An 18,120-nucleotide genomic window follows, 5' to 3' on the forward strand; every position below is an offset into this window, starting at 1 on the left:
CATTTTTCCAGTATTAAGTAACACATTTTTGGCCAGAGCGTATTATTATCAATATCTATACTATTATTATTTTATTAGGAGTAGGTGAATAGAAATGTAACACTACAATTGCTACTTATGGACATATAATCTGATAATATCAGGCCACTACATTATTTATCTAAAGGACAATTATAAGTACCATAACTGCTACAGTAGTTTGATTACTTACAGGTGGGCGCACCAGGTACTCCTGGCACTACGGTTCTTGGAGTGATCCTCAGTTTAAATTCTTAAAACGTGACAAAGGATACTCATTGATTGTATAATATGATATTACCTTAGTAATCTTTCATCCCTTTGGTCACCTATGAAACTATAAACCTTAAGTTTACAAACAAACTTTCGAATGCTAAAAAGGAATAATTAAATAAATGGTAACTTGAAATGTCAATGTGACCGGAAATTCCCAGCTTAAATACTGAAATGTCGATATCATGAGTTGTTTAGGCAGTCCCATGAAGTTAAAATATGCAAGGGTGGTCCTACAAGGATAAACATTTTGATTGGTTCCCTAGATGCCAATGCACAGTACTAATTAATGTTACATACCTTAAAAGGGTCTCAAAAAAACTGACAGATATGTGCCAACAAAATAAAAAGTAATTTCACCCTAGCTAGAAGAGTGAACAATACACAATACCTGGTTGATAAGATATATGAATCAGTATCACATACCCAAGTTTCCAAAATTAAAAAGTAGCTAATTATATTTTTTGTGACTTCCGGACAACACTAGTCTATATTTTTGCTTATGTTAGATATTGTGTTTTCTTGCTCTTCATAAGGATTTTGGAAGGAGGCATGTTTCAACTAAGACACACAGTTAAATTATACACAACTAACTAAATCACTGTACCTTTAGGAAGGAGGCATCATGGTGGCTTTCTAAGTAGGTAATTTCCAAATTGTCATGCACAATCTCACAGCCACTGTATGTCCGTTTAAGGCTGATGTAGTGTTCTTCCTCTGTTCCAAGAAGTGTGAATTTGTTTTTTGTTCCTAGACAGACTGTAAGAGAAAAGGGCCATGTTAAAAAATCATTAATATGCAATGTAAATATATTTATATATACATACCCTTGCCAAACAGCAAAAAATATCAAAACATTACAAAATGAAATATTTTTTTATTTGAAAAATGACATATGTAACAATATTAAATTAAGGCCTTATTAAACTAGTTCTGAATAGAAAACTGCTACATGGATAATTATAATATATATATATATATATATATATATATATATACTGTATATATATATATATAGTTTTTTTTTTTTTATAATAATCCATGTAGCAGTTTTCTATTCAGGACTAGTTTACATATTTATTTTTCAGATTAAATTTTTTTAATTTTGTAATGTTTTGATAATTTTTACGATATTGATCTTTTGTATATGATATATTTATACATATTTTAATATTTAGAAAAATCATTTTAAAATTGTATTAAAAATATGAAATCATTTCAAAAGCTTATCCAATAATATTAAATCAAGGCCAACTTTAAAAAAAAAACCCTGTCTTAGATAAAATAACATCTTACCACAACTGTTCTGTTTAATATATCTTTTTAAATATATCACAAAAAGTAAAAGATTGTCTTGCGTGCTTAAAACATGATTTCACATTGTCTAAACACAGCATGCTTTCTGTGGAACTCTTCTTTCAGTACTGGGATGGTAACAAATGTCTTTTTGTATCAACGTAATGACATCAGATTCTGGGTTCTCAATTACAATTTGAGATTGTAATCTAAACAAATCATCTTGGATAAAGAATATGATTTGACCACAGCACACAATTACATTAGCCCCAGCAAGCAATTCAGAGAAGGTTTATTTGGCCATTGAAAAATACATGAAATGGATTATTTTCATTATCTCAGGAATGGCAAAAACATGGTTTCCAGCATTTTTCTTGACGACAAGCCAACCATTAATTTTGACTGTGCTGGAATGTGTTGAAGTAATAAGCAGTCCGACTGGAATTCTAACAGAACAAATATTGACTTTTTATTAACAAAGCCAAAACAGAACAAAACTAACAAATATAGAATGTAAAACAAAATTCCAGCGATTTCATTTCTCATTCATAAATACATAATTAGGGTTACTTTATTAAGAGTATTTTCTGTCAAATATATTTCTAACACATCATCTCTTATTGCAATCTCAATTCTCATCCTCATTCCTGCTCAGAGATGATCACAATTTCTCACCCTTGGTCATTCATATTGCAGGTACAAAGGAAACTGACCATTCTTGCAACTTACATTTTTTTTATGTTTCTCTATAGAATAGGTAGATCCCCAGATATAGTACAATTACAACGTCCATGATGCTTTCTCATTCTAAAGGCATGCAAAGCATCATGGGAGTTGTATTTTTACAACATCTGGGGATCTACCTATTGGGCTGCTAGAGTAGGACCTGCCAAGAATGGGGTACATTGACATTGTGGCAAGCTTATGCAATATATGATCATATAATGCAACTAAACCCTCCATTTTTTTTGCCTAGGTGAGGTGTTTTTAAGTAAAACTATTACAATCTCTAAGATTTGAAATCATTGTTTAGTGAATAAGCAAGTGCGCTGGATTGTGTAATATATATATATATATATATATATATATATATATATATATATATATATATATATATATATATTCCATGAAAAGTATGTATAACCATAGTCAGTGAATTGAAAACTGAATTCTGAAATTTAATCAGCAACAAATGATTTGGAAAAAAATTCCAACCCAGTTATAGTCACAGCTTAGGTATTCTACTCTAGATTTGTTTCTATTTTTAGTGACTAAGCCCATAAGGAAATGTATTGTATGTGTACATTTGTTAGCACAATGTATAGACATGAATCACAGCAACACAATAAAACTGTTTTTGTTCACAACAAAGTGCACTGAAGAAAAAAATAATTTGAAGTGGCAAGTCAGAGGTGATCTACTGATCACAGTAAACAAATATGTACTCTTTCTCATACTGGCTAAACCAGTAACCACATTTATTATGTTCTCCATGTAAAATACCAGGTCAGTGTGTACAAAGACCTTTTCAAGCTTAGTGCCCTTAAAGATTATTTTCCTGAAATAATTCATACATTAACAAGCTTATTAAAGGGACACTATAGTCACTAAAACAACTTAATGAAACAGTTTTGGTGTATAGATCAAGCCCCTGTAGTCTCAATGCTCAATTATCTGCCATTTATGAGTTAAATCACATAGTTTACTAACCACAGTCACACCTCCCTGCATGTGACTTGTACAGCCTTCCTAAACACTTCCTGTAAAGAGTCATCTAATGTTTATCCTTCCTTTATTGCAAGCTCTATTTAATTTAGATTTTCTTATCCCCTGCCATATTTATAGCTTGCTTGACCTTGCAAGAGTCTCCTGTATGTGATTAAAGTTCTTTACAGAGCAAGAGATAAATAAGGTAAATTACATCTGATTGAAAGTGAAACCCATTTTTTTCATGCAGGCTGTGTCAGTCATATCCAGGGGATATGTGGCAAGGGCTTCATAAACATAAATAAAGTGATTTAACAAAAACTGGTTCATTAAGCTAAAGTTGTTTAGGTGACTATAGTGTTCATTTAACTAACATGAAAATTGCAGAGAAATCAAAGTGAATTAAATTTCTTTTTAAAATGTAGGCTAAAAAAGCAAAATTAAAAAAAGGCTGTGTTCAGTTTGACTATTAGAGCCGTAAATCTTTGGAATTCCCTGCTATTCTCATTTTAGTGACTAACCTTATACGTGTTGTTTTCAATATAAAATGTTCTGCTAACAAGTGTAGCAGTGTTGACATACAAACACAAACTCCTACAACGAACGTGAGTGGGTTGCAAGCATATGCGACAGTGGTGCTCTACCCATGAGCTCAAAATCCATTGAAGGATAGCAGGTAGCACACTGAGTGTGCATGGACTACAGATCAAAATATTCCACAAAATAAACCATTTTAAGCCATTTGAAATCTTGCTACTGTAGTGATGTAAAAATAATAATATAGTGACGTTAAAGAATAATAAAGCTAAATAAAAGCTGAATAAAGCTAAATAAAACCAAAGTGTAGTATCAATGCTACGTATGATTTCTTATCACACATTTTCCATAGAAACATTAGTTAGTAGAAACACAATCTATTGTGGTTGGAGATTTTTATTTCAGTATACATGGGCCTTGATTTAATATTTTTGGTAAGCCTTTCAAATTATTTAATATTTTTGGTTAAAATATATTAATATTTCTATTTTTAAAAATATACATATATTCATATATTAAATATTGTAATATTTTTTATATTTTATTTAAAAAATATTACATTATTTGAAAAGCTCATCCAAATATATTAAATAGATATGTAAATCTGAGAATTTATTAAGCATTTAACCAGCATACAGAAAGCATACCATGCCCCCATACCTGTCAGCCCCACCTCTTTAAAAGGGAACTAGATTTGAAACAGGAATTAAATATAACACAAAAGTATATAAAGTTTTACTATTAAATTATACTTCTAGAAATAGTCGCATAGTTGTTAGACCCATATGAGTATATTAACTTTTACTGCTCTTTTATATAGTTGTGGCACGAAAGTAAATTATTGAAGTGCTAGGTTATGTTTCTAATAATATATATATTTTTGGAGTTCAATACATTTGTAAAATTTAGGTTAAAATACCGGATTTAGAAAAAATTATTTCAGTGATGGATATTTCAGCTTAAATTTAGCAGTGTCGTTTTCAGCTCACTATAATCCCGTGTTTAGTGAGTTAACTCCACTGTATTCTAGTGCATAATGTAAAGCAGAAGACTGATTCACTTTGCGTGACAAAGCAAAAAGGAAATAAGATTCTTTCTAAGCAAATTATATAATTTCAACAAAAACATGATGGAATACAGAATTCATGACTATTTTAAAGTCTCATATGTTTTCAACTAATTTATTTAAATTAATAGTTAAGGAAAAAGTCATTGGCCATAAAAAAATTAAATAAAAATAACTTGTAGGTACAATTGCATACTTCCAAATCATCCCAAATTGGTCAGGATAGTTGAAAATTAGGGCCCTTGCTCTTCCATTGTATGTCGCTACTCTGGTGTCCTATTTCTGTGAATCAATCCAACAAACATGGCTCCAGATTAACAACTTTCCTATTGGTATGACTACGTCATGGATGACGAAGTTTGCTTCACCAACATGCCTGTTCCTTAAGTTCCTTTTACATATCTACCAACATTGGGAGTTATGCAACTGTGAAACAAGGAAAATACAGGTCTACTAACAGATAAAACATTTTTTAACTGCAACTGTAAATAACAACTTAACCTAACCTTAATCCATTGGCGAAAAATATTTTTTGAGGCCCCAGGTTTACGGGTTACTGACCTTCAATGCAATTTTTTAAATAAAGTCAAGAAAGGTTGATGTTTAAGGTTTAAGGTTTATCCCCACAGACTTCAAATCCAATCCTATCCCTCAGCATACAGAAAGCGGTTATAAGCTATTCCAGTCTACCCTAATTATACATGTGACCCAATCACCCGTGACTCCATCCCATTATTGTAGCCATGTTTGTCCGCATAGCATGCATCCTCTTCTGGGAGATGGACCAGGAGGTCTGCAGGAGAAGACTCAATTATTGTTTGTTTTATACTGAAGAGGGACTCATCAGGCATCCATGTTTGGAATAAAAAAAAAGTAAGAAAAAAATTAAAGAAAAAATAGAAAAGTCAAATTAAATAACAATCACTCTAGAATGAGTTTTGTTCCATGTGACATATCAACTACCTGACATTTACAAAGCAAAACCTGCAACAGGTCCAGTTGACTAAAGGAAAGAGGGTTGTGGATCTTAAATTATTTAAGCAGTCAGTTTTTCTTTCAACTAATCATTATTCAGAGCTGTCAGGGAGAGGGCGAACTTTGATCCCATGATTGTTCAACAGAATGAAATCGTAACTAGATGATAGGTGTGACAAAAGTCAATACATTATTAATCTGTGCAGCCTCTGTTGATATTGTTTACCTGCACACTGAGCTGTAACATGCTTTTCAGAACATTCAAGAGAAAAACTATTATGAAAGTTCTCCCTACATTAAAAAACATGTTGCAGCATTCTTTAAAGGTCCCATACTGTGGATGCCTGAACCTACCTATAAGTATCAATAGGGGTACAACCAGTGTAAGGTACACAGACCAATACAAAAGGTACAATTGGCTCTGTCTGTGATCTGAGATCTTGCCATTGAAGTTGTTTTATGCAAAGTACATATGCAGATAGTCCATGAGCTTACAATCTAATTGTTCTAAACACTTGATTTGAACACAGGGAGTCTTGTGTTTATTTCATAGGTGTCTTTTGGAAGCAATTCTACCTCTCAAATAATGAACTATTTCTGTTTTCTGAGCATTTTAGATGTAAGTTGCTGTGAGAAAGGATCCTCTTATTCTGCCTGTCTAAGTAATTTAAGAGTCTGCCAATAGGTTGTTCAAACACAATCTATACAGCTATTGTTTAAAATATAAATGGGGCTCCAACTTGCTGGATAGTTCTGTAATTCTTATATGGCCAGTAGCTGCAGTTTAGAGCATATTTAAAAGAAAGGCACCATTAAAGATATCTGTTTATATTCACCTTTAGCCACATTCTTAGTGTTAGTAATCCAATATTCACTTTCTTTTTTTATGTATGCATAGCATTATTATTTTTATTCCACTTGTATTCTAGGAAACTACATGCTGAGCTTGCATTTTTTTCTCTACCTAGTCTGTTTCTTTAAGGGCTGGGTTAACAAAAATAACTGTATCTATATAACTGTAGTAATATTACCTAAACTATCTACCTGCCTGTTGGTAAGTTGGTTGTTCCATCTGTCTGTTCATCTATATATTTATATGTCTCTCTGTTTATCCATCCATCACCGTTGGAAGTTCTATGTCGTTTAGTGTGTTGCTTGCAAGTTCCAACACACACTGTGTTTAAAAGGAGGCTGCATGTTACAATCAGTATATTTAAGCTGTAGTAAAAACAGTGGGTATTTAGGTTAGCCCTCAGCCATGTTTCCCACATCTTTCTAGAAGACATGCATTCCCAGAAATGTCTATCTATTTGGCAGGATTTTTAGTGAATCCTTTCCATGAACTTGCCATGAGATTTTGTAATTGACCATTATTAATGTGGATTAAAGATAACTGGTCTCTGTGCAATTAGCTGTTTATGTGTTTTAGCATTTATTAGACATGTGCACCAGTGAAATTTTCGTTTCGTACGAATGATTTAGGTCTAAATAAAAATTTAATTTGTCAATCCCGAAATTCGGTAAAAAGTAATGTATTCTACTCTGACCTCCATATTAATAAAAGGGAGGTCAAATCCTCCCGCATGCTGCGAGTAGGGGCATGTCGCCTAAACAGCGAGCAAACAGTGGTTGCTCGCTGTCATTTAAAACTACTAGTGACTAAGCAGCTATTGCTACCCAGTCGCTAGTGCAACAAGGGGGAACACAACTAAAATGGGGGGACATTGTGCGCCCCCTCAACCGTGACAGGCTCCATCCTTGTTTGTTTGTTTGTTTTTTTCGCGCATGTGCAGTGTTATTTTCTCCGTACTGTGGGGGCTAATTCCCCTGCAGCACGGAGTCTATTAAACAAATGAAATGAAAAGTTAATGCATTCGGCATTTGCCCTTTCGTTTCATTTATATTGCCTATGTAGGGCTTTTGTTTACATTTTAGTAAATGAATACGAAAAAAAAGGACGAAATCGTATTCGTACGATAACGAATGCACATATCTAGCACTTCTAATGCAGCTATTTTTCTAGCCGTACCCCTGAAGAAGGTAGGGTTGCCAGATCCCCTTACTACTAAAGAAATCCTTATATGAAATACGGATTCTGTAATGCCGTAACAGATCCTGATGGGTGGTACTTTCAAGACCTACCCCACAGAATGCAAAAATCAAGTGTCCAAAAAAAATGTCAATCTGTCAATGCTACCTGTCTGAAAGTTGACTCTTATATATTGACTAATTTCTTTTTAAAGACTTGTTTTCATCTTACTGATTCTGTGGAATATGGTGTAATACTTTGCAGTTAAAAAGAATCCCAAAATTCTATGAACTTAGCTTCAATGCGTGTGTTGCACAGCTGCTTGGACTTCACAGGAAGTTTACAAACAAATGCGTGTATATAGAGGCTTGATTTTAAATCTGGCATCACTAACGTAGTAAATTTGCAGCTGCAAATAACCTGTTCTTTGCTGTCCTCCCATTTACTGCCAGATATTCAATTTTCAACCATTCCATGTGTTTGGAATACAACTTTTTTGAAAATCAAGGATATTATCTGCTACTGGTAATACATTTCATCATGCTAAAAATGAATACTTGTATTAAACATACTGGAAATAAAAAAAACGGAATTAAATCCAGCACATTAAAATTGATGTGTGAGCATGTATGCGTGCACCTCTGTGTATTGACCACATGTATCCCTCAATCATCCTAAATATTCTCAGACCAGAATTCTATTATCAGTTAAATTCATTTTAATTTAAAAAAAAAATTATGTTTGCAAGTTTGCCATAATTGTTAAATTCAGGAAAAATTTCCAGGAACATGGTGCCATAGGGTTTGTTGTACATTATCAGATCAATATGAACCAGGCACTGGTCAACTCAAGAAAGCATTGTAATGATCAACTATATGGTCTATTCACTAAGCAGTGAAATATGGTGAGTTGAAGACCAAAACTAAAAAAATCATGGTAAAATAAAAAAAAGTTGTATTATAGAGTTGAAAAATATTCCCAATTATGAAATTTGTTTCCCTTAAAATTCAATGTTCAAAGGGGAACAGACACTTTGTTATACTATATTTAAGTTATATTTAATAAATATGTATTTATGAGGTCTGAATTTTTTTTATGAATAAATCAACCCATTTCAGCCATTTTCCTTAATGCTTAAATCAAGAGAAATTATAGTTCCCCTTTAATGAACAGCCCCCACTGAATATCTATTAGACTTCTGCTGCCATTTGTAGAAGCTTTTCGATATTACATTTGAAACTGCAGATGAGAGTGGTTTATGTATGTGCAGAAGACCTCCAAGGGCAGTCACTTGCATCAGTTTTTGGAAGCCATCTTGGAAATGGAATATGATTTGCTTTCTAAGTGCAAAGAACCATTGAAAGAAACTGTCATATTCTTTTTGCATTTAATTTATTTTTAGGAGCACTTTCCCTGTAATCCAAATTCAGCATATATATTAACATTGGCAATGATTACAATATTTCCATGCTATTTTACCTACCCTGTAGTTTATTTAGCCACATCAATTCAGACACTATAATAGTTTTCCAGTACGCTGTACACAAACTGTCTTGAGCGTTTATTTCAGATTTACTGTGCAGTTTCTTGTTATCAAATTGCTTGTTCTTTCGTCTGGTCTGTGTATACGTATTGCTCATGGTAAAATTATGAGACTGACCCGTGACAAAAACAGACTGAGAAACTCAACAAAGAGAAAAGACCTTGAATAATGGAAACCTCCAACTGATATACACTCTACAGATATCAGCTCTTATCACCTCACTTGCTATGTAATCTCTTCTCCGCCCAACAATGTGCCAACAATGGTAACAGAAAATATATTGGAAAAACATTGTTATTTATTTATGTGTTGCTCTCATATGGATAAAAACATATAACAGCATATCACTAAATAATCAGTGTAGACCATATTATCATCCTCTCTAGAGCTGGTAAACAACAAATACTATTGTCCCCCAAAACATTTTTTCCCCTAAAACGTTAGAGGTGTCTTTTAGATTCCGAGGCCTTTTGTGTTACAAAAAAATCAGACTCAACTGTATTCCAGTGTAGATAAAGCCTCTTTTCTGCACGATTATCCACCTCCGCTTATGTCATCAGGCTTGATGACCATTTTGTCCAATTACAAGGCAAGCTTTGTAATGTGCCAAGCAGTGAATGCTCTGAGTCCTCATGCACTATGTATAAAAGCCCCAGGAAAAAATCATTGAGATGCAGTGGTCTGGGTGCCTATAGTGCACTCTTGTCTTGTCATCCTATTGTCCGTGTGGTATTGTAAATTACATCTCGATCTTCCAATCGCAGAGGTTTAATAATGGTTTCCATTATCTCACATAGTATTGACATTACTTACATAGCTTCCTTAGGAACCTGCAGTCATTCTTACGTCACAGTTGTTTGGAGGGAAAAACATATCCCTGCAAATTATTTTTAAACTCTGCATATAACTATATCAGGCAATATTGACACAGTGATCTCATTTATATTCAGAGACATAGAAATCTGGACTGTTTTATAAAAACAAAACATTCTATTAAGTGCACTCCAGTTTTCTGTGTCCTCTGGGCTCTGGAGATGTTGTTTTCACTATGATACCCAAGAACTCCCTGTACAAGGAGTATGTGCTGGTTTTCTGTTTGTAGGCCAAAGTTCATAAATTAATTGTAAGACATATTAACAAAATAGAGTGACTTTAAATTATCACCAGATTTACAACATTGTTAATAACTTTTTGTAGCCTATCACTAATTACGGCTGCTGCCACAGATACCAGCCACTCAAAAACTGGCTGTAATTAACCGCAATTTCTATGCTCTATAATTGGATGATTGAGATGCCCATAACAATACTTCTAGCATTATATTCTCTTTTTCTATTTCCAGTTTTTTGTTGATTGGAGAAGAAACTATGTTTGAGGAAGAAGAGGATGAGACCACGGAGAGATACTATTATGATTTGGGCATATGCTGTTATATATGTTTAAATTCCCGTGAGTGCAACATTCATAAACAACTTGATGTTTTTGCAATATATTATCTGTTTCTATTACTTGTACATTGTTGAGTGGAGAAGAGATTTGAAGGGGAACCATTTATATACCCAGCGAGATGATAAATGCAGAAAAATGCATGTCCTGCAACTGTATATCAAGTAGGAGTTGCCATCATATCTTAAAGACTTTGATTTATAGACTAGTAGACTTTGTTTATGTAACTCAAGCTACACTTCCCCAGTCTCTGCTAATTGAACTTTAATCACACACATGGGGCTTGTGCAGGGTCTAACAAGCAATTAACAGAGCAGGAGATACAGAATTCTAAATTAAACACACTGTGAAATAAGGAAAGCTAATTAACGGAGCCTTCCTTCTCAGGATGTGTGTAGGAGGGATTTGTCTGTAAAGAAAGTGATTTGACTCTTAAATGGCAGAGAAATTAACAATGAGACTGCAGGGGTAAGAGTTATATACCAACACTGCTTCTTTAAGCTGAAGTTGTTTTAGTGCTGAGAGTATTCCCTTAAATACACATTTCCCTAAAATATGTTCTCTAGGTTTGTTTAGTTTTTCAGAGAAACAGAGAAGCTATATTTATTTTTATATTCTTACGACTGCTGCTCTCACAAATTGGAGAACGTATAAGCGTTTTTTAAAGTGATAAAATTGTTTTCTATTTGTTATTTTATGTTAATCTCAAAGTTTTTCTTGCATCAACCACAATTGAATGAACACGTTTGAACACCCTATTAACATTTTGGGTTCCATAGAAGTGTGCAACTTGCTCCGCAATATGTAGCTCATATTTCTCTGGGACATAAAGGGTTTTAAATGCTATCATGCAAAGTCTGTTTGCAAGGTACGTTTATTTTGCTAAAACCTGACTTGAAATTTAAAAAAAGTACAAGGCTGTATTTAGTTATGCGTTGTTGTTTTTTTTCCTTTTGCACGAAGTCTAAGTAAATATTCTTTTTTCAAATTTGCAAAAAAGTCATGATACAGAGTATCACAAGATCACTTAACACCCTGGCAATATCACTCAGCACATAGAAAGAGGTCATATTATGGTAATGCCTCAGTAAAATGTGACTTTCAAAAGATATGTATCATTGCATTACTTATTCCAATATATAATTGCATAAGTATTAAAAATCAATGGGTATGTAGATATAAAAATATAAAGCATCACGTTTTATTAGCCACATTTAACCTGCTCATTTACAATGAAAAATCTTAAAGCATTGAGGAGATTTTCAAAGCCACGACAGTGATTCAGTTTTATTTCCTAAATGATGGTTGACTATGTGCATCTGTGCTGGAGTACAGGAATAAAAACTGTGATTATGACCCAATGATCCAGTGAATAAGGCAGTCCAGTAATACAACACCCCCATATTTGCAATACCCCTATACTCCCTCAACTAAAACCTATTAATTCTAAGGTACCCTTGCCACTAAACAAAACCTATCCATACTCTATATTACCCCTAAAGGAACTGTCCCCAAGATTCATGTGCTATGATTAGGGCTCTAGGACCATGCAGGGATTACTGAAACAGTGCCCCTGCATTCCCTGCCATCAGTGGGCCAGCCTACATAATGGACAGGCAGATTGACGTGCAATCACACCAGGCTGACCTGCCATTCAATTGGGCAAACCTGGTCCCTTGACAGATGGGTCTGCCTTTGGAGGTTGAGGCTAGTGACGCGATAGCGATAGCATAACTGGCCTGCCCACTTTACCTCCCTGCCACCACTGTCACAATTCGCAGGACGCCAAGTTAGTAGGTATGCATACAGGTAAAAGATGGGAATGTAGCCACTAAATTTGGCACCGACTCAAAGTGGGGAGAACAAGCTAGCTGGATTTCCCCATGACCAGCCGGGATTTACCCCTGCTTGTGACTAAAGACAGGTTGTAAAATTATGTGATAAGGATCTTTAAGGACCAATTTTTTTCATCACTTCACAACAATATATTCAAACAGTTTAATGGGTTACCATTGAAAATTAGTAAACAGAACATAAGTTGTCATGATAGGCCCATGACTTGTGTTGGTGATTCATTTCCTTCAAACCAGAGCAACAAGACACCTTGTTACACTTCCTGCTACCTCACTACCTATTCACCTAGCTGGCTTAACCCATGCAGTGTTATCAGTCCTGCAATGCATTACACAATCATGACCAGAGAAAGAAACTGAATTCATTATCAAAAAGCAAATATTATAAAGCTATTGTGAATCATCACATATGTGTCCCCAAAGAATATGCGTGTGCTACAGCATCATTCACTGTTGCGAAATATCTAGAATGTGATGAAAGAATTGCAATCAAGAGTTTTGTTTTCCATTTGGATAACAAGTCTGGTACCTGTAATTTCCTTATCAGTTGATAACCTTGCTTTAACCGTCATGATATCCTTAATGAGCAAATATTTACTTAAAAAAAAAAAAGACAAGCCTGCTGAGACCTCCAACAGTAAATATTAGCACAGGTTAGAGAACAAACACCTAATGAATTGTACACAAACAAAATGTTTAACATTTACTATCAGGATTGCACTTGTTGCTGTTTAGGATACTGAGCAGGGTGTCATATCACACTTTCCTTTGTCATGCACATACAAATTGTAGGCAGAGTCACAAAAGTAAGAAGGTCCTGTCATGTACAACAGGGCTCGAATAATTTGCTTTGCTTTTCTTGACCGTAATTGAAGTCCAAAAATTATCCAGGCAGATTAGCTTAACCAAATGCAGACTCAATAAAACAGTCAGGGTTTTTTTTTACTAACAGGGTGATTCAGTAAAGTGAAAACTCAAGGTGAATTCAAAGTAAATTTCAAATTTAAGGTGAAAATAGCTGAACTGAGCTTTCAGTTCAGTACTCTGGCCTTGAATGTGAAGTTCAACCTGAATTCGGTTTGAGTTGTCACTTTACTTAATAACCCTTACAGTGAGAATTATTGGAAATACAAAGTGAATTCAAAGTAAATTTCACATTTATATGTTTATGTAACAAATCTTTGAACTTAACTACGGAAACGTGATAATTGTGATAACAATAAAAAAATGTTTTTACTAAAATTCCAAAAAGTGCTTAAAAAATTAAAAATTAAATATGTAATGTAATTATCTTGTGAATTCCCTACCGACCTGGGGGAGGGGGGAACACAGGACAAACATATGCCTACATAGCTGAACGTGTTTTATGGCTAAACGACCCTTTCTCACCATCTTTTAATGTAGCCAAACTGGAAACATTCTTCAAGTCAATAATGCTTTCATTTATATTGCTTTGGTCTTAAATTTCAAATTCACTTAGAATTTCTGACAATTTTCATTGTGATAAATAACTCTGACTGTATCTACTAAATAATACAATAAAACATACGTTATTGAACTATCTACCATTATTTTGTACAAAAAAAAAAAGACTATGGGTCCACTTTAAAAATGAAAAAAATGGCCTTCTATCAGTATTATGATTTCAAAAAGTTTTAACAAAACAAAGTTAAAAACTCTTTTCTTTACACACATTTCTTTAAACACATTTCTTTAACGCTTTGACACAAGCGTTCAAAACATTAAAAAGGAGAACAAAGCTTAGGGTAGACTGTAAAACATCTCTTGATGTCGTTCCTTAATTGCGTTTTATTGGTTACCATTGAAAAGTGAAATGTCTATTGTGTTGAAGGTTTTATCTCACAGACTGGAACCATTAAATGTAGCACAGATGAAGATTAATCAGAAACTCTAGACATATTTCTTTCATTTATGTGCAATAAACTATCATAAAAATATATAAAAGTATCAATAAATGATTGTGGTTTTTCTTGTAATTATGGTACACTTCTCTTTTTTTTTTATAGTTGCTGATCAAAAACAATATTAGTCATTTTCCATTTCTAGTAATTATAGTAAAATGATTTTTCTAACATTTTTCAGAAATTATTCCTATTATGTCTATACATTCGGAAAATTATCCTTAAAGTTTAATTGAGGTCAGAAAAAGCAACAACAAAAATACTAAATAAAAAACTGTTTCAGTCCACTGAGCAGATGGCTCCTTGCACCTCTTGCTAAGCTGTCCTTAATCAGCACAATTTAGAAGGCGTAACAGGACAAAAACATCAATAATTTGTTGTCTTATATTGTGATGCCGATCTTGTTTCCAAAGGTTTTATTCTTGTATTCCTCACCCTATAGTGTTGAAAACATTATTTAGGTTGTCAACCCCAGCTTACTTCCCTTAAATAGGTAATAAACTGCCCTTTATTCACATTGGTTCTGCTTAGAACCGCCTTCTTGGCTGAGATCATCAGAACTGATCATCTCAGCCAAGGGGTGGGAGTAGAGCCAAATGCAGTGCTGGCCAATCAGCATCTCCTCTTAGAGATGCATTGAAAATCCTGCAGGAATATGCTATAGTTTCCAAAACCAATCAATTGGGCTGTAGTGGTGACTATAGTTTATAGTTTCCTTTATACTTTGAAAATGATGACCATTTTTTTTAAGAGTTACCAAATTCCTGGTTGCTGCAAGTAAATGATCAAAATTTTTGAAATGATAAAGCTTTCATATTTTTCAGCTAGCTGGGAAAGCATTTTACACAGGAAATCTTCAATTAAGAAGCATAACTAAAAGTTGTCTTAAAAAAATCTATTGGCGACTATTAGATATGATATTAAATATTTTGAGAATGTAATTGTTGTGAAAGCTTTTGATATACATAGTCGTAACAGCTGCAAAATGAACATTTTTTCATTTTTTAAAATTTTACTTCATACGTAGTTTCCATTAAAAAGAATCCAGAAATCTGTCTGTTTTGAAGTTCCAGCTATCATGGTACATTTTCATGAGCCGGGAATATGGGCCAAGATTTGCTGACTAAGATGCGGTCTACACTGAATATAAAATGTTGACTGCTGTGAAACACAGCCAATGGCATCCTGTAGACTAAAAGCCAAAACCACAGGATTTCTGGAGGAAGACGTTTAAAACTAAACGGTTCTAGAAATGTCTGCTAAAAACGACAGGAGTGGGAAGCAATAAGGAGAAATAGGTCCATTCGTTTAGATAAAATGAAGCAAACCCTGTGGGAGATAGGAAAGTAAGAAGGCATTTGAAAGATGGAAATGTATGTGATTTTGGTAATGTCATCAATAAAGACTTAAAATAAGTACTCTTCTTTGTAAGAAGTGATATAAAAAAAAAATGTTGTGAGGAATGTTGATATGAATGGGTGGACATAAAACTCCATAAAGATCACACAATCAAGATGTTTTTGAAGATAGTACCAGTGCTTGCCAGGGACATAGCAATTCAAACCATGTTGACACTATAAAAATATTCCAATAGGAAAGATTATTTTATTTTTATCTTACTTTCCAAGTATATCCTGAAATGTTATTAGGTTGCGACACAAAGGTTCTCATTTCATCATCCTCATAAGGATGTTTTTGACTATTCTGGGAATCAAACAAGTGACTCTAAGACACTGCAGATGAAGACCAGATGGCTAATACAATTTGATGATGGGGTTTGTTAATTTTATTTCATGTCACGATCGGCATAACGATATGAATGAGAGGTGAGGATCAATTTATCCGATATATGAACTTTTATTCTACAATAATAACTTCAATAACAATTTAGTATTGGGTGATAGCACACATATCACATCTTCCTGTTTTGTTAATAAAATTAACTGGGATTATCCCAAATGATATAATAATGAGATACTTGAAAATATTACCAATGCTTACCATGAATATAGCCTGGTCACTCTCATTTACCAAACAATTACTAAAGACATGCCTTGTGGGACACCTACTTGTTCATACTTAAATGTATTCTCTATAGACACCTGTGGAAACGCAGGGAATTCAATTGTAAAATACCAATAAGAAAACAACACATTGTTTAGAATGTTAAAACATTCAAAAGTAAAGAGAATGCTGCTCTAAACATTTGGTCAGAAACACACATAAAAATAGTCAAAACACCAAGTTCCTGGGAGTTCCTATATTAAACTATATTCATGTAATTTCTTAACTTGTCTATTCAACAGACCAGACCTCATAAATGTCAGAATGAGTTTTTCCTCATTGATGGTAGACCCACTCCTGCCTACGGAAAAAACAATTGTCTTCTTATATATTCTTTCTTATTCAAATGATGCTGTCAATCATCATTTTTATGCTATGCCCTCTATTCATGCAAGTCATCATTGTGATAATGTCAATTTTATGAAACATGCTAGAACATGGGTAGGGAGTGGGTGATTCATAAAGCTCTCTAGGAAACAAAAATGGAAATGGAAAAGTGTAAACAAAATTAAACAAATAAACAAAGCATAGTCAGTCACTTCATTTTACCAAAAAAATAAAGACACCCGATAAAAAGATCTGATGCCCCAATAATACCAATAATACATGAAAAGTCAAAATATTTGGTAAAACTGACATATGTCACATTATGGAATCAAAGGTGACACAAAGAGCAACAATGTTAAGTATTGGTTTTTGTTTTGCTATTTTCCATCTTTAATGATGTATAGGCAAAGCAGAGAAAGACAATAAAAAAAAATAAACAAGAGCAACCGCATTGCAGCATAAAATCAAATATTTAAAGGATCTTGTATTTGCATTCCTTTCCTAATGAAAAAGGTACAATGTTCGTAAACCAACAGCACTAAACAACATCATTTTGGCCTGGTAGCACAGCAGATTCTGTTATAGAATAAGAAAAATAGCAAATTACAGAAATATTATCACATTCTAGCTTTTAGAAACACCTAAGCAGGATACATTGTTCTAAACAAGTGACAACGTTCTAAAGGTACTAAACAAGTGGCAACAACCGTTCCCTCCCAGCCATGCTTATAGTTGTGTTTTATATAGCAAGCAAGAAAAAAACAACAATTAGCTGATAATGCCCCACCCAACTGTTCCTTTTCTATAGTAATATTTCCCAATCTGCAGATAAACTATGTTAGGGCCCTGTTCTGCCCCTCTACATATCTGCAGAGGGACTAAAAATGGCAGCCCCTCTTCCTTTTTCCATATTTAAAAAAGAAAAAATACTTTTGTGTGTCATGGCAGCCAGGAAGGGTGAAAAATATAAAATCATGCAATGTCCTGTATACATATGTTATGCCCATATACAATCCTTGCCTTTGTATTATAATGGCATTTTAAGGAATCAAAACACTACTATG

General features: G+C 33.7%; 1 protein-coding gene across 1 annotated transcript in view; it reads right to left on the reverse strand.

The window, feature by feature from the left end:
• The window catches only part of EGFR (epidermal growth factor receptor), a 207,418-nt gene that overhangs the window by 56,543 nt on the left and 132,755 nt on the right, over positions 1 to 18,120 (reverse strand). Inside the window, exon 2 of the mRNA XM_063452118.1 lies at positions 899 to 1,050. Coding sequence (XP_063308188.1) covers positions 899 to 1,050 — 152 coding nt within the window. The remainder of the gene's footprint in view (positions 1 to 898; positions 1,051 to 18,120) is intronic.

This window comes from Pelobates fuscus, chromosome 4 (assembly GCF_036172605.1).
Source record: "Pelobates fuscus isolate aPelFus1 chromosome 4, aPelFus1.pri, whole genome shotgun sequence".
NCBI classification, from domain to species: Eukaryota; Metazoa; Chordata; class Amphibia; order Anura; family Pelobatidae; genus Pelobates; species Pelobates fuscus.